Raw genomic sequence first — 17979 nt, 5'->3', positions numbered from 1 at the left:
ATTGGCCATAAAAGATCCAGTAGGCGGGGATGGTGCATCAGCGTGTGCATCATCAGCGTCCGCGGACAATCCGTCAGATGCAGGGGAGGCCACACTAGAGCCAGGAGGAGGGGGATGTAGCTACGTTGTTGCGGTCGGTGTCAGAGGGGACATGTGACGAGGCAACATGGGATTGGAGCAAATCAGCAGCTCTAGGCGTAGGGGCACGTGAAGGCGCACAGAGGTGGACGAGTGTGTAGGCGTGGACGACACGCGAGCCAATGACAACGCGTGATAATTAGCCTTGGGGTCTAGAGCCTCGGGATCGGCGTGGTTTGAGGAATGTTAAGGTGTATCAACTTCGGGATTTGCACCAGTTCTGTCATTTTATGACCTGCTTTCAGCAAGTGATTTCGATCATTTTTAGCACCGTTTTGATTTTTGAGTGAAATGTCTTCTGCAACAGCATCTTCATGTATAGCATTAGTAACAAGCACAATAATAGACACAATAGTATACCCTAAACCCTAAACTTTCTTTGTGTGAACTCGAGTTGAGCATGAACTGAAGCACCAAATGGAAGCAGAGTCGTCCGGCGATACCTCTGGTCGTGCTCCTATACATATGGCCCTCTTCCCCTCCTGTCACCGAATCTCACTGCTCCACCGTCCACCTTTGGGACAGAGCTATCGAGCATCGAGCTGGGCAAACCGAAAAGTTGAGCCCCACACAAGGCGGCGATGGGGATTGACGGTGGGGCGTGCGTGCTGATGATGGCCACCATCCTCAGGAGTGTAAGCCCACAAGGTTCCTGGTCGATGAGAGTGAATTAGTCATGGGAATCGGAGGAGAGGGAGCAGGCGCGGGAGGTTGTGCTCGCGTGCAACACCGCCTGGGCCAGGGATGGGGAGGACCTCCACGTGCAGGAGCGCCAAGACCGGAGTTGCGACCACCTTCGCATGCACCTCCGCGTGCAGGAGCGCCGAGACCTAGGACGAGGAGGCGGGTGAGAGCGGGAGGAGGACCTACATGTGCAGCTTCGCGTCAAAGCACGTCCTCGAGGCCAACATGACGACGGGATTTAGGCGGCAAGGACAAGGACGAGCGGAGTCTAGGAGAGTCGAAATTTGGACGGCGGCAGGCAGGACGGTTTTGTGAGGAAGAGGGGAGGAAACGACAAAACGACGATTCGAGCCGCGTGTGACCCTTTTTATGCGGTACAACACCTTCCAGTTAATGAATACTTGTATCAAGTGTTGCAAATTATACATCGCGATGTAAAAATTTTGAACCATTTTTTTTTGAGATGATTGAACCATTTTTTTATTTACATATACAAAAGCTGGTATTTTGCTTTAATGTGAGTATAGGGTGTCAAGGTGGGATCCCGGTGGGATGTCATTTTGTACTATGTAGTTCAAATTTTGATGTCAAAATTTGTACTAAAAAATTCAAATTATACTATAAGTGGGACAAAAGTGGGATCCCACTTGACACCCTCAGTATCATGCTAGGTCTAATTGCCGAGGGCTTCCAATTTGCTCTTGGGGCAGGAACCGTCGATGTCTCCTATCGAACGGCGATTTCCCGTGGGTAGTACAGCCGAACGGGCGGCGCAGAACTGAAGGGCACGCAGGAATACGAAGGCCTCACCGGGAAACTGAGCCGCCGCATGTCAATTCGGCTCCTCCTCCCACCTCGCGCCAGCCTCCTCCTCCTTTCCCCTCTCCGCCGCCGCCGGACGCCGACGCCTCCGCTCTTTCGGGCCACTTCCACCGCGGTCCCACCTAGAACCAGCAGTTTCTTCGGCCTCCCCAACCGCGCCTTCACCGGCGTCTCGGCCATGGCGGCGGGGGCGCAGCAACGGGCCGTGGAGGTTAGGGAGAGCGTGGAGCTGACGGAGAAGGAGGCGAAGATCTTCGGGCGTCTGCTCGACGTCGTCCGCCACTTCAGCCTCGGCACCCAGGTCCGCGTCGCCGGGGGATGGGTCAGGGACAAGGTACGCTTAATTGGAATTGTATCTTGAGTTTAAACCGTAGGGCTTACGGCGTGGTTTCTTGCTTCGCAGAAGAAATTAGGGGGAGTTACTTCAATAGTCATGTCTTATTGTTTCCCTTCTTGTGAGAATTTGTTTGGGGGAGTTTACTGATGACGATAGTTCTAGTGTTCTTCCTGATGTTTGCGATGGGACTGTTTTAATTCGGTAAAATTCCTTAATTCTCTTCGACTGTAGGTGCTTTTATTCGTTGTTACAGGATTGTTCGATGATCATCTGGAATGGATACGTTGTCACAGATAATTTAAGGTTTTCTGTGAGGTTTTGTAGAAACTGTATAACGTTGTCATGATTCATGAACCGCATTCCTTCATTTTAGCGTGTTCTTGGGTTCTGCAGTCGTGTTGAGGATTTGGTTCTTTCTATGTTCGGGGTTCTTTGTAGGTGTAGTTGGTTGAAACCTGCAAACTTGTGAATTGCTTGGCCGATGGGGATTCCCCATTCTGCTTGGATTATGGTCTTGGATGGTTCCGGTCTATATCTGTGAGCATGTTTATGTTTTCTATATTATTTGGTCTGAGGAGTTTAGGTGGAACTATGTAGCGTCCACATGCCATAGAGAGTAGAGAAGTGACACATTTCCTCAGCGGCATGCTTGTTTTGAAGTTTATTGGAGTGTGCTATTTGTGTGCTGCATTGTCCATGGAAAATTTAGGTGGAAAAATTGCACGATGATTGCTGTATGTGCTGATTAAGTCACTGGAGATTTTGGATGTCTAGGATCATACCATGAACTTTCATCTGTTTGCAAGCAAATTTTCTTTTTTTGTCTTTTATGTTGTGGAATAATTCTTGGCAGCTATTGGGGAAAGACTCTACTGACATTGACATCGCACTTGATAATATGACGGGCCAAAATTTCTGTGAGAGAGTAAACGAGTACTCAGAGTTCTTAGGTGAAGAGCAGAAAGGAATTGGTGTTATCCAGTGGTATGCAATCTTTGCTACTCTATTCCTTACATTGCTAATACTATGTCAGCAGCTTTTTGTTTGCTGATGCCCTCGACAACCAATTTGCTGCTGTGCTGTGCTGCTGCTGAAATTTCTACCTGGAGTCCCCAGCAAAAAATTTCTGTTTCATGAATATAGGCTGGCTTTATGCCTGTCGTTTATCACTGGTTAGTCAAAGTCAACGGCAATGATCAACATTTCAGACATATGACTTATCATACATAACCTGTATGTTTTTGTGCATTGTAATTTTCTCTGAGCTGAAAACATATATGCATGGAAAGAAAAGCGTTTTTTACACATGCTTGCACATGGACAGTGGCAGGGGATGTCACAGTTTAGGGCAAGCAGAGTATGCTGTATATGTTCCTTACTGTACCATGCTTTCTATGTTGCATATGAAATCAACTGAATGCATTTTACCAGGGAGTTGTGACATCTTATACTTTTTCTGCAGCAACCCTGATCAATCCAAGCACTTGGAAACTGCAACAATGCTTATAGATGACATCTGGATTGATTTTGTAAATTTGAGGTCTGAAAAGTACGCTGAAAACAGTCGTATTCCTACTGTGGTATGCACATGCATTTAGCACTCCTTTTCAATTTTCATGCTCATTTTATTGACCTTCTGCACAAAATATACATTATCTGTTTGCATATATGGATTTTTTTGAGAGTTTACTTTGCTTGTGTATTTCAGGTGTAGCTTATGTTTTATGTCAGCATAGTACTAGAACTAGTTAAACATGTTTAGTTCAGCTGCAACTGATAACCTTTAATATTTTTGGTGGTTCAGTATTTGAATGTCTTTTTTTTTCCCTTATTCTTCTCTCCGCTTATGATAATCTGTTACAAGTTGCAACCAGTTTACAGCTGCACAATGATTTGTAATTTGCAGGAAATTGGTACAGCCAAAGAAGATGCATTCCGCAGGGACCTAACAATCAATAGGTAAAACCAGATTATTTCTTCTTCAACTTAATTTATTAATCTGTAATTTATGCTTTCATTGTGCATTGTTAATTTCAAGTTAGTGTTGTACTTCGTCTTTCTAATGTTCAAACTTTAACAGCTTATTCTATAACATCAACACTAAATCGGTGGAAGATTTAACTGAAAGAGGTGAGTTGAGTTGCTATTACAAATTTTTATACATTCATGTGACCATTTTCTAAATTCCTGTACTCAAGTAACTGTGGTGATCCCATACTGCATGAAGGTCTTGAAGATCTGAAAAAGGGCCTCATTGCTACTCCCTTACCTGCCAAATCAACTTTTCTGGATGACCCCCTCAGGGTCCTTCGCGCAATCCGGTTTGGTATATTCAAACATCCTTTGATTGATCTCAAATAATTCTTGTAAATATTTTCTAAATTTATTATAGCACTCGTACATGTACTTTAAAAATTTAGAGGTGGTCATTTTTTTTTTTAGGTAATTTAGAGGTGTTCATGATAAGCTTACTTGCCAAGTTGATAGCATCTTAACTCAAAACCTTATACAACGTTCCTCTCTTTTTAAGTTGAGATATTTACTATGTGGTCATCAGTAGTCAATTTGTGCCATATACTTGTATAAATAGCTGATCCAGAAATGGACTATGGTGTATATTCAAAGAGTGTGACAGTGACTTTGATCAATATATTTTTCCTTGAATATGCTAATATTCATATCTGACAGCCGCTAGATTCAGCTTTACATTAACTGAAGATTTGAAAGAAGCTGCTTCTGATGAAAATGTGAAGTCTGAACTTGGTAGCAAGATCAGCAGAGAACGTATTGGTCATGAGGTTTGATTTCTACACTGTAAACCGATACTTCCTTGTTTCTTACTGCTTTATCGTATAAATAACCAAACTCACCATTCTTAATATGTATTGCAAATCCCTATGTCATGATATTATAGTTTATATATTGTGCAGGTAGATCTCATGATGTCAGACAAACACCCTGTCGATGCAATGTGTTATATCCGTGATTTGGGATTATTTTATGTTGTGTTTGCTTTTCCTGAGAAACTTGACCCTCCAGTTCTTGACACACATGATTGGTATGTCTTTGTTCTGATATTCAGTTATCAATGTGTCGATTACATGAAAGTACCCAACTATTTCATCACACGGTTACACTTTCAGATTTCTGGACTTGTAGACTTTTACAAATCTGTATGCACTCATCTATTTACTTCCATTACCGCATATACTGCAGTTCAGTTTCATCTCATATTTTCTGTTAATTCAGGCTTTGTGTTTCATATATCGAAGCAGCGTGGAATCTTGCACATTCTATTGGCAGTTCTGTGTTCAGTGGTGGTTCCGATCCCAAGTCGCAGGTTTGTCGATTTTCAGCGTATATCCTGTTAAATAACACACCCCAAAATTCTTATTTGTCGCATGATATGTTGTTTTTAGCTTTCTTCTGTGCTTGGCATTGCATATGTGATATGGCTAAGAGTGAAACTTATGTTGTTATGTAACTTCTCTGGAAATAATCTAACACAAACCACGGATTCTTGGTAATCAATTGCTTGCGTATTTATAAAATGTTTTTAAACCTGATGTCCATGACGGTTTGGAGTACACAATATTGCTCTTCCATTATTCAATTATATCTCTGTATCAACTCAGTTGCAGTCTTGAGGATTTGGCACAGTATTCTATTTTATTCAGAAAATCTATGATATTAAGCTCCTCACTAGTTTCATCATATTTTATGATTCCTATGATAGGTAACTCTGCTAGGCATTGTATGTAATTGCTAGCAACAAGCACATAATTGACTTTCATTGATGTTGTTGTTGTGGTTTCCTAACATGAAGTTTTGCATTGGTGTTTAGGATGACCAGAAAAGGCTTTGCTTGTATAGTGCACTGTTTATTCCAGTCCGAAATATGGTCTACATGGACAAAAAAAAGAAGAAGGTAACATCTAATTCACGCCTCCTCCAAATTTGTTTTAATCCAAACACTTACTATTTAAGGAGGCAAATTCTGTATGTTCTTGATGTTCTTTGGTTGCTAAATCATTCACTTTCTGCAACTGTGTTACTGAAAAAATTTAAGTACTACCCCTCTGTCCCATAGTATAAAGATTTAATACAACCAAATAACCAATATAAGAACTAGTAGGTTGTAATAACATCTTATATTACGGGACGGAGGGAGTACTATTTAAGAAGTAACTAGACTGATTGAGAGGGTGGGCTTGGTTCATCATAAGCATTTTGTTTTTCCCACACTGAACATAAGATCGTCTAACTCATGTATTATCTTTTCTAATCCAAACTGTATCTACTTAAGCTGGTGAAATATTCTTTTATAATCTAGATTATGTACTCCCTCGTTCCAAAAAAAGCTCTTCAACTTTTTGAAGATACAGATGTATCTATAACTAAATCATGTCAATATACATCTGTATCTAGACAAAGTTGAGCAACTTTTTTATGGACGGAGGGAGTATATTTTTTAATGCTCTGCAAGTGTTTATGTGGGTACACTTGCTTGATACATGGGAAAAGTGATTTTAATTAGAGTAGGTATAATCTAAAGCTGAATATTAGACTTTTGTGAGGTGTAAATACTTGTATTATTTTCAAAGCAACTATTCGAGGTGTCTAAATTTATTAACAAACTAAACATATTGATAATCACCAAATCCATTTGCCATCTATTGTTTTGTGGGAAGTACTCTAACAAGCCTGTTGCATCATCTGCAGGTTCCCGCTGTTAGCTATATTATTCGGGACTCTCTAAAGCTCAAAGCTAGTGATGCTGACACGGTACACTTTCTTGAGCAGGATTCAACTCAGCAGTAATTGTTTCTGCTTGTTCACGTTTTGTGTACTTTAATCAGAAGAATAACTCCTTGTTATCTGTTTTATCTTGAAAGATCGTGAATATACATGTTGCAAGTGAAAAGTTTGCCGAATTAGTTCTTCTCGAGTCAAATGAAAATCTGGAAACTGTCAAAGAGAAGCTGGATGATGAATATCTCGAGATACCAACAGACTCAGTAAAACGTGTTTTGGCAGGTCAGTGTTGATTGTTGAATATGCTTATTCTGGAATTTGAAATGTCCTTTACATTATCATTTATTCACAACTCGACGTCTCTGATGGCCGTAGTATGGGCACTTGAGGTGCATGGTATCTTTAGATTTAATGAGTTAGGATACTTGCTTGTTATGAATCAGCTGGATGTATCATCCGTAGTATTCTTATATCGTTCTGTTTCTGGATTAGAAATTCTGACAGTTTGAGCATTTCAGGACTTATACTTCGTGAAATAAAAGGGTTTTGGCGTGTGGCACTGTTTATCTCGGCTCTCATAAATCCAGAAGTTGGCAATGCTAGTGGATCCCTCAGCAAGCAGGGTGAGCTAAATCAAAGGAAAGAGAAATACCTCAGTGTTGAGCGTTCAATAACTGACCTTGGTAAAGAACTTAGCTAATGACTGCATACCTTTTTTCAGCCTCCTATTAAATACTGTGTTAGATTCATGTGTTTGCTTAATACTCCTGATTTATACCTTTTTGTTTTACTTCACCAGATCTTGATGGTGTATGGAATTTGAAGCCGTTGCTCGATGGTAAGGCCATTATGGGTGTCTTGGAGGTCAAGTCTGGAGGTCCCTTGATTGGAAAATGGGTATATACTAGCCCTTTGTTACTGATCGTCCTATTTTTGTTCATGTGCACTCTTTAACACAAGATGTACTCTCTCCCACAGCAACAAAGACTGGTCAAGTGGCAGCTTGCGCATCCAAAAGGTACCATGGAGGAGTGCAAGGAGTGGATGAAGCAGTCACAGCAGCAGTCGAAACGCCAGAAAGTAGAATGCAGCAGCTGAGGATTATTGACATTTTGAGCTTAGGCAGTCCTCAAAATTCAGCTATAGGCCACAAAACTTCCCATGAAATCAGCCCGCATGTAGCCGTCTTTAAACTAAGAAAGTAAGAATCAAACTCCTTAGTGAAGATGGTTATACCTGACTAACCTTAGGTTTGACATGCTGTGTATCTTACCAAGGTCACATGTTAACAAAAATTCACTAGTTAAGATAATCGAAATTTTGCCTAGGTATTTCGAATGTTTGGTTGCTTGTGCTTGGTTGCTGGAACGGTGTTCAAGGGCCTCTCTGAGGCAAGGATTATCAAAATACTGGAACAGAGAAAACGTAGGATTAGAGGGACATGTCAACATTAATAATCCTATAATCTTGGAAAACTACATGAATTTTATCTGGGATGTGTTGGACGCCACAAGAAAAATTAAAGAGTTAGTATATAAAAAGCAGGGGATGGAAATATTCTCCAAAATATAGTTCAGGGCTCCTTTTGATTGGTAGTGTAGGAACAAGAAACACGTAGGATTGAGATGCCATGGCCATTTGAATTCTAAACGAGAAGCACGCCCTCCAACCACATGACCTAGCTTGTGCATGTGCGAACTGCACTATTTAGCAACCCAACTAGGAAACAACCGGAATCATATGATTTTTTTTATTGAGGTGAAAGAATTTTTCCAAGTCGCCTAACTTAATGCTATTTACAACACGAGATTCATATGGGTTTATTTCGTATGTGATAGGATCCTATAAATCAAACAGCTTTTAAAGGAAAAATTTACATACAGTTTTTAATACATACAAATCCTTTCAAAATTCTATGAATCAAAGAAGCTGTCAATGTATTTCTTAGAAAACAATCTGGTATCTAGAACTTGAAATTTCTTTGAATCAAAGGAGTACTATGTTTGGATTTTTTTTTCTTTGACGGTGAGATATGCTTCCCGTTGTTAATGGTTTATGTGTATGTGGTTTGGTTTGGTTTCCTTCCGCTGGCTTCAGAAAAATACAAAATTGTATTATGAAAGAAGAAAGAGTTTGAAGGATCAAAGATTTACTCGTTTTTTTGTAATCGTTGTAGACATCTCTCTACCATCTACCATGTACTATTTGTTTCTATAAATATGTGTAGTATTGATTGTAAAGAAAAGGAAGGGAGCCTAAATTTTTTAGGCTAGTTGCTGTTGATTGTTCTTTTCGAGATTTGAAACAAAAACACTTAAGAGAACTAACTCGTGATTGGATGGTCAAAAGGGTAGTGACAGCCTAGCTATCAGAGTTAAACCTCATGTTTGATACTTTGATTTCTTATAAAGACGAAATATTTTTTTAGTTGAAGGTGATGTTTTCGTCGATAGTGAGATGCTTATGGTAAATTGGTCAATATTAAGATTCACCGGATCAGTTTCTTTGACTCAGTCTTGCGAGGATGCTTATATAGGGTAGAATGTGCATGGGTTGAGAAGGATGAGTACATGTACGTATTTGTGAGTATAATATATACTATGTTTCGCAAAAAGAAAACACCCTTTTCTTTTCCTACCGTAGGCATAAAAAAATAATCGGCCTCGTTTGGTGGAGGTGCATCGAGGTGTTTTCCCGAGTATTATCCCGGCTTAACCTAATCAAAAACACTCTAGAAAACATATTTGATTCGTTTGGCACGCGGGTATTGAATGGGGCCAGCCCGGCAATCCAAAAAAAAAAAAAACTCGTCCGGATACGTCGGGTTGAAGTGGAATCAAAACGCCCGACATTCTGGCAATCCCCTGGCTCCCGCCTTCCACCAGGCCGTCAAGTACCGCAGCTGCATGCCGAGGATGAGCGCCTTCGTCTGCGAGGCACCAGGAAGGGGCCCCTCCGGCGGCCGCATGCTGCTCGCGCTGCGGCATAGGACCTCCCACTCCCAGTGTCACCCCAAGTTCTGGCAGAATTTCGCGTTCACGCTCTTCGAGGTGGACCTGAGCCGCCGGGAGCTGGTTCCGGTGAGATGGCTCGTCTACCAGGCTCTGTTCCTCAGCGCCGGCCGATGTCTGTCCGTGTCGGCCAAGAACCTGCCATCCATCTGCCCCAACTTGGTCTACTTCCCTCTGCCGCTCTGCCCCGCCGTCGCCGTGCTGTGCAGAACTGCAGACTAGGCCGGGGTGCGCCGGAAGAGCTGGCGGCGTCGCGCCAGATACATGACCTCCAGCAGAGGATTCGTCCCTCCGTGCGGCCCTTCACGCTTGCTGACCATCTCATCACGTACTGCCATCATAACGAGTGGGCGAGGGGACTCATGTTCCACGAGTACCATCGTGTACCCGAATCCTTCGTGGAACTGCACAAGAGAATGAAGGCGCGGGATTCTCAACCGCGGATTCCACGTACCGTTGTGAAACCCAAACTTCTGTCTTCTTCATAATTCAGTACTTATCTTAGATTATTAGAGTGTTTCTCGATGTACCTCTGTCTTAGTGTCTTTGCCGTAACAAGGATATATCTATGTTGAAGTGCTTGAATCGTAACAGATTAGGGGAACCGGAGCAACCGTTGTATTTAGGCATTGGATTTCTGAATCCAAAACTAGAGGAAAGCTGCATACAATGAATGTTACATGTAAGAGCTAAATGGCAAATGGTTTCAAATATCCCATAACACATGCCTGCAGTGACTGAAGGAGCGACCAAATTACTGCGTCTCTATGGCATTCATTGACAGGTGAAACCATTTATGGAGCAAGGTTGGAATGCTCATAGAGGATGTCAAAATGTGCCAGCTGAACATGGTGGCAGAAGCAATAGGGTATATACTTGAAGATACTACAGGAAGAAAACGGATGGCCAAAGAAGTTCAGACTTTAGAGTAGTGCCTCTGAACTTGTGGTATGCGTGTCTGTTTATCCAAGGAAATCTGCTCCGGTGATTACAGAATCGACCAGCATCGCAAAACTGCCAAGAGATAGCCAACAACTCAGAAAGTGGAAATTGATGCTGAAGCATTAGGTGGTAAATTGCGATTCCTGTACCATTGTGGCCATTTCCATGATCAATCATCAAATGCATCTGCACATAAGGTACCTGCATTAAACAGTGAATGCATGAAGATGCTATCATGGATATTCTCGGTACCAAACAACCTATCAATGTGATTAAGAGAAACGAAAAGAATAGTATAAACACTTTCAGCTAACAGACGTGAGAATGTGGTGCGACCATACCACGTGAAGGTAACGGCACCAATACAACTTCGGGAACTATGGCCTCACAGGTCACCTGAGGAGCCAGGGAGATGTTCTCGGTTCAACATAAGTGGTGAAACTGAAGACTTCGCTACCAATCTGCCATGACAGAGTGTGTGTTCGAGCCAGGACTGAAAAAAAAAAAACTTCCGGTGGTAATGACTGTTCACCTGCTGTACTTAATTCATGAAATACATCTCTTGGTCAGATCTCTCCAACGCTATCTTGCTGGATGTTTGCTTGGGTGTGCCATTGATGGCGTGCATGAGTATTTGGTATTCATTTGAAGTGTAAATTAAGCGAGAGTAAATCTGTTACTAGAAAACCAAAATAAGTGATAAAAAAGCAACTGAAAAGAAATAAGAATAGGAATTACCTGATTCTGAACTTGAACGGGTTACGAGTTGCTATCTGATAATGGCAAAAAAAAAGAACATGAATTACCTGATTCTGAACATCTGAACGGGTTAGATAATGGTGAATTCTTTAGATTTAGAGGAGGATACTTTATCCAAATTTAAGCTTGGCATCTTTTTTTCAGGAACACCAGTTACACGCTTGATTTGGAGTATAAGATGTAGATGGAAAGATGGAGGTTTTTTGAGAAAAAATAATCCTCAAAGATAAATTAGTGTTTGATGGAATTCATAGAACAAGTCCCCCTCACCTGGAAAATTTTGGTGGATGTGATGATTTTAATTGGACGTGGTCTCCTGCAATTGATATATGATGAGGGATCCTTGTAGGTGTCATTTGTGCAACCTTTTTTTTATGTTGTAGAGAACACCAGAGGCGCGTCTTCGGAGATGAGCAAGAAATCCACTTCTTCTGATTCTTTTATTTTGTTTTCGCTTCATGTTTAACAAGCAAGGCCGACACCTTGTTGGCTTGTTGCAGCTACTCATTTGATCTGTAGTGCCCGAGGGAGGCTGCAGTATTAGTTTTCTTTCCTTCAGGATCAACACTTGTTTGTGAGATAAATGTATATATTTTCTTACTGTACATTAGTTGTTCTTTTTTACATATGTTGTTGTAAAGAATCTTCACTCAGTGACAAGTAAAAGCTTTTTTCAGCAAATCCCCGCTATGAAGTTTGCTTTTGTGGCAATATGGTGGCTCAAGAATCAGATTCTTAACTTTTGAGAATCCTACCATAGCTTCTGAATGCAGCATCAAAGTAGGAAGGCCAAACTTTTACTCACAGTCGGACTTCCTTCTAGTCGCTGTGTCACTCATAACGAACTGGGATAGTTCAACTTGAAGGAAAGACTCAACCGGAAACTGGAAAGAACATGCATCACACCACCGCATACAACCTTTAGAGCATCTCCAGCCGCGTCTCCCAAAGCGTCCCCCAAACCGCGCCGGATCGAGCGTTTGGGGGACGTGTTTTGTTCGTGCCGCGTTTGGGGACGTCGCTCCCCAGCCGCGTCCCCCAAACGCCGCCCCCAAATGAATATTTGTGCACGAAAATAAAGATTTTCATTCAATTTTGATTATATATTACAAAGTTTGAATGAAAACGGCTAGATTTCATCTAAACCTAGACTACTGACCGCCCGGCGGCGCGTTCGACGGCCCCGCCCCGTCGTCGCCTCCCCTACGCCGCAGCTCCTCCTGCGCGCGCCTCCTCTCTTTGCGAGCGGCGGTGGCCAGACGGTGCCGCTCCCGCCGCGCGTCCTACGCCGTCCCCTGCTGCGCCGCCTGGAGGGAGAGCTCGATGGCGCGACGAATATGCGCCTCTTTGCGGGCACGGGCGTCGTCCTGGAGCTTCTTCTCCGACTCGAAGGACTCGACGAGGGCGCGTTGCTGATCGGCCGTCTCGTCCGGGTGCGGCCCGTCGTCGTCGGACCAGTCGAACTCGTCGTCGTCGTCGTCCTCCACCTTGGTCTCCTTCGCCTCGGCCTCCTCCTCCTCCATTGGCGCCTCCTCCTCCACATCTGTTGGCGCCTCCATCATCGCCGCCGCTAACGCGTCGGCCTCCGCCGCCAACTGCTCCGCCCGCCTCCCCCATAGCGCCGTCAGCGCCGCCTCCCGCTGCCGACGCTCCTCCGCCGTCACCTGCTGCTGGTGCTCGATCGACTCACGCCGCCGGCGCTCGATCGAGTCACGCCGTTCACGGTATAGCGCCTGCCGCTCATCGCGCTGGCGCTGGCGCTCTTCAGCCCATCGCTGCTCCATCTCCTCCCGGTACCGGCGCCGTCGCGCCTCTTGCTCCGTCGAGGCGTCGAACGCCGCAACGGTGTCGCCCTGCTGCTCCTGCCACGCTGCTGCTGCCGCGGCCTCCTCAGCTGCGGAGGCAGGGGCGGAGAACGCCGCTAGATCCGCCGCCTGCTGGCGGGCCTCCTCCTCGAGTGCCTCCTCTAGTGCCGCACGCCGCTGCCGGGCTGGAAGTGGAGGAGACGGCGGTGGAGGGAAGTGGCCATCGCCGGGGCGGTTCGCCATTGCCACTGGTGATGGAGGAGACGACTGTGGAGCGACGAGAGCTGTGTTTGTTGCCGGCGGGGTGTGGTGGCTACCGTTGATGAGCCGGGAGACCTTTTATAGACGCCGGCGTCGGGAAGAAAGCGCGGGAACAGACGAGAAGAGGCGGGAAGATCGCGCGGGAACGGACGGTGGCGTGCGAACGCCGGCGACGCGTGGAGGCTGCGCAGCACCGACGAGACGTCTCGCCTGCCCCTCCATCGCCATTAAGGCAAAGATGCCGCTGCGCGCGAATAACTTCCGTCGCGAGGTAGGCGACGGTTAGGTTAAAATTAACTGTGCCGCTGACGCCTCGGCCCCGCGCCTCCTCGCCTCTCATTTCGTTGTGTCCGGCGTGCCCGGTGCGTCCCCTGTGGGACGGGGACGGGCTCGGGGCGCCGGACACCGTATAGGGGCGCGCCGGACAAAAAAGGGCTTTGGGGGACGCGGCTGGAACGCTTTTTTTGTCCGGCGCGCCCCAAATCTCTTTGGGGGACGCTTTGAGGGACGCGGCTGGAGATGCTCTTATGACATCATCATGTGGGTTATTTCGTTGTGGTTTGTACTCTTCGATTTGCTGATTTGAGTCTACTCTAATGCAGAGGCATGCAAGAATTTGCACCTAGTATCTGGGATTCTTACTGCACTGACTATTCCCAAGCAGCGTTAAGAATTTTCAGATTATTTTTTTTGAGAAGTAGAATTTTAAATGCTATAGCAGTCAGCGAACCGGCCTCCTTCGATTCATGGAACCGAACACCACAAGCCCAACAACTTCACGAATCGAACCTCAGCGCGCTGGGCCGTGAAGCCTTCTCACCCCAACCTTGCAGCATCATTGCTTCCGAAAAGTTTTACCGTCTAAGTTGCGTTTACTATGTCTATAAAAAATGCGTTGCTCAATTTCTTATCTTGAAATAAAAGAACTGAAATCAAACTGTTTATCAGTCAAATTTACTAATAAGTACATTAGTCTAAAGTTTACAAATAAAATGTAGGTATGTTGATGTAGCCCCTCCGAAGGGTTGACACTACACCAAGACCAAGCAGCCCCAACGAGGACCGTTGATACGAGCCCGAGTAAAAACGCTACACGATAAGGTGAATTATATCCTCTCCACGCTAAACCTTGACACACCCTTGAATGGCATGCTACTTCATTCTGATACTCTTTGGGTGATCACGTACGAGCCTCGAGGAGAAGATGTAGAGGAGCGCTCAGGAATGGACCAAGAAGTGGAAGAAGAACAACGTCACCGCACCCTACTGCTCCACGATGCTCAGGACCGGCACTGCCGCCCAGATGAAATGGCACTGCCACTGCCGCCGGCCACACCGGCACTGCCGCCAGGAGGGCCGGCACTGCCGCTCGCACCACCGGCACTGCCGCCCTAGTCTTCAGTCCGTCGCCCAGGCCGGCACTACCGCCCAACCAAGTCAATTATGAATCTGGACCGTTAGTCTGCTCACGTGTGGCTTTGTTTATCCGTACCAAAGTACCAAACTACCCCTACTTCGAATCTGGACTATAAGTACTCTCCTTGAGCTTAGCTCCATAAACCTCTGGCATAATCAATCCTATGTAATCAAGGCACCTCTTGTTGAGATTTGGAGACTTGTGTGTGAGATTCTAGTGCAAACCACTCTCTCCCACATCTGTACTCAAATCCCATCACCGATCTCTCATCCGAAATTCTACCTCGCGGTTTCTTCCGGGTGATTCTATCGGCGTGGTCAATCGATCCATGGGAGTGAAATCGATATGTATCGGGTTGGGGTGTGTGTGTGTGAGTTCGTCGTATTCATCGAGTTCATCGTGTTTTCCTCTTCCCCCCCTCTTTTTTTTGGGTCAATTCGTGAGATTGGGCCAACCCTTTGTTGGAGATATGCCCAAGAGGCAATAATAAAGTGGTTATTATATATCTTTATGTTTATGATAAATGTTTGCATACCATGCTATAATTGTATTAACCGAAACATTGATACATGTGTGTTATGTAAACAACAAGGAGTCCCTAGTAAGCCTCTTGTATAACTAGCTTGTTGATTAATAGATGATCATAGTTTCATGATCATGAACATTGGATGTTATTAATAACAAGGTTATGTCATTAAATGAATGATGTAATGGACACACCCAATTAAGCGTAGCATATGATCACGTCCTTAAGTTCTATTTGCTATTAGCTTCCGATACATAGTTACCTAGTCCTTCGACCATGAGATCATGTAAATCACTTATACCGGAAGGGTACTTTGATTACATCAAACGCCACTGCGTAAATGGGTGGTTATAAAGGTTGGATTAAGTATTCAGAAAGTATGAGTTGAGGCATATGGATCAATAGTGGGATATTGTCCATCCCGATGATGGATAGATATACTCTGGGCCCTCTCGGTGGAATGTCGTCTGATTAGCTTGCAAGCATATGAATGGTTCATAAGAGATGGCATACCACGGTACGAGTAAAGAGTACTTGTTGGAGACGAGGTTGAACAAGGTATAGAGATACCGATGATCAAACATCGGACAAGTAAAATATCGCGTGACAAAGGGAATCGGTATCGTATGTAAATGGTTCATTCGATCACTAAGTCATCGTTGAATATGTGGGAGCCATTATGGATCTCCAGATCACACTATTGGTTATTGGTCGGAGAGAAGTCTCAACCATGTCTGCATAGTTCACGAACCGTAGGGTGACACACTTAAGGTTTGATGTCGTTGAAGTAGATATGGAATTCGGAATGGAGTTCGAAGTTTTGTTTGGAGTCTCGGATGGGATCCAGGACATCACGAGGAGGTCCGAAATGGTCCGGAGAATAAGATTCATATATAGAAAGTCACTTTCCAAGTTTGGAAATGATACGGTGAATTTATGGAAGGTTCTAGAAGGTTCTAGAAAAGTTCGGAAGAAATCATCATGGAAGGTGGAGTCCCGGAGGGACTCCACCTAGCTTGGCCGGCCAGCCCTAGGGAGGAGGAGTCCCAGGTGGACTCCACCATAGTGGGCCGGCCACCCCACCAAAGGGAAAGGGAGAGTCCCACCCCAAGTAGGTTTCATCTATTTGGCAGTTTTTGAATTGGGGCCTTATTCAAAGACTTGGGCAACCCTAGATGTGTTCCACCTATATAATTAGGGGCAAGGGGAGGGGGCCGGCCACATCAAAGCCACCACCTTGGCCGCACCCCTTGAGGCCGGCGCCCAAGCACCCCTCTCCCCAAACCCTACCCTCCCCTCCTCCACATACAACTCCCGCAGCGCATAGGCGAAGCCCTGCCGGAGTTCTCCATCACCACCGCCACCACGCCGTCGTGCTGCCGGGATTTCGAGGAGGATCTACTACTTCCGCTGCCCGCTGGAACGGGGAGGAGGACGTCGTTATCAACACCGAACGTGTGACCGAGTACGGAGGTGCTGCCCGATTGTGGCACCGTCAAGATCTTCTACGCGCTTTCGCAAGCGGCAAGTGATCGACTACATCAACCACGAGATCTAATCTCGTTAGGCTTTGGAAATCTTCGAGGGTTAGTCTCATGATCTTCTCGTTGCTACCGTCTTCTAGATTGCATCTTGGCTTGTTATTCGTTCTTGCGGTAGGAAATTTTTTGTTTTCTATGCTACGAATCCCATCACCCTTGACCTTAGGTCACATCATATGTTATGGTAAATTTGCAAGGGTAACATCAACCTACTAAGGGATCATTTGATTGAAAGAAATAACATATGGATTTTGTAGGATTTTATCCTTTATATTTTTATATGTGTATTGTTTGATTCATATGATTGGAATCCTTAGGAATGCATCGGATTTTTTCCTATAGGGTTGCACTGCACTATGCTTTGGAGGAAAATTACATATACTCAAACGTTATGTTGCAATTCCTTTGTTTTTTCCGTGAGTCAAATGCTATTTGAAGAAATATCATGTAGGTTTTTAATTTTGTAGGATTCAGCTAGACGGGACCTTACAATCATGCAATTTTCGTATTCTTGTGTTCTAAGAATCCCGTGAATCAAACGAGACCTGAGTGTCATGGTTTAGTTTGATTTAACTAAAAGTGAACTAAACTACGATACTTATGATGGATCGGAGGAAGTAGTTGACGGCAGACTTAATGGATATGTGGAACATAAAAGCAATTCTCGTGTTCCCTTTTTTTTTTAAAGTTCACTTGTTCTAGATGCTTAGAGTATCCCCGGCCATGACGATGCCGATGGAGAGCGGCACAGACATCACGTTGTGGTCGTTCATCGCGTTGGCTAGGGCTTGTAGCAGCCTTGGCTCCAACTCGAGGTCGCCAATGTTGTGCAGCGCCGCCACATGGCGCGCGTACTCCTCCCGCGCGTAGAACGCTTGCCGAGCCGGGTTGTGGTAGCTACCGCTGCTAGAGGGGGCGGCGACAGCTCCCGCTTCATGCGGAGGAAGTGATAAGGGGTTGCCCGATCTTCTCAGTAAGTGA

At 44.7% G+C, this 17979-nt stretch overlaps 1 protein-coding gene across 1 annotated transcript; it reads left to right on the top strand.

Moving 5' to 3' along the window:
* Positions 1-1617: 1617 nt before the first annotated feature.
* On the top strand, positions 1618-8067 carry LOC127299684 (tRNA nucleotidyltransferase cca2). The gene is made up of 15 exons (XM_051329697.2): positions 1618-1978; positions 2835-2965; positions 3444-3561; positions 3888-3940; positions 4062-4111; positions 4209-4307; positions 4670-4779; positions 4912-5039; positions 5231-5321; positions 5826-5909; positions 6704-6766; positions 6877-7018; positions 7255-7419; positions 7536-7633; positions 7715-8067. The coding sequence occupies exons 1-15, from the start codon at positions 1652-1654 to the stop codon at positions 7832-7834; spliced, it is 1779 nt and encodes a 592-aa protein (XP_051185657.1). The 5' UTR covers positions 1618-1651; the 3' UTR covers positions 7835-8067.
* The last annotated feature ends 9912 nt before the right edge of the window (positions 8068-17979 follow it).

Source organism: Lolium perenne, chromosome 5, assembly GCF_019359855.2.
Source record: "Lolium perenne isolate Kyuss_39 chromosome 5, Kyuss_2.0, whole genome shotgun sequence".
Lineage (NCBI taxonomy): Eukaryota > Viridiplantae > Streptophyta > Magnoliopsida > Poales > Poaceae > Lolium > Lolium perenne.
The sequence above is the reverse complement of the archived record's forward strand: the minus strand, read 5'-3'. Positions and strand labels throughout refer to the sequence as shown.

Bases quoted from the DNA above. Each gene is read 5' to 3' on its own strand.
- LOC127299684 (XM_051329697.2), top strand. From the start codon at position 1,652: ATGTCAATTCGGCTCCTCCTCCCACCTCGCGCCAGCCTCCTCCTCCTT. The intron at 5,322-5,825 runs GTTTGTCGATTT...ATTGGTGTTTAG, and splicing joins GTTCCGATCCCAAGTCGCAG to GATGACCAGAAAAGGCTTTG. The intron at 7,019-7,254 runs GTCAGTGTTGAT...TGAGCATTTCAG, and splicing joins AGTAAAACGTGTTTTGGCAG to GACTTATACTTCGTGAAATA.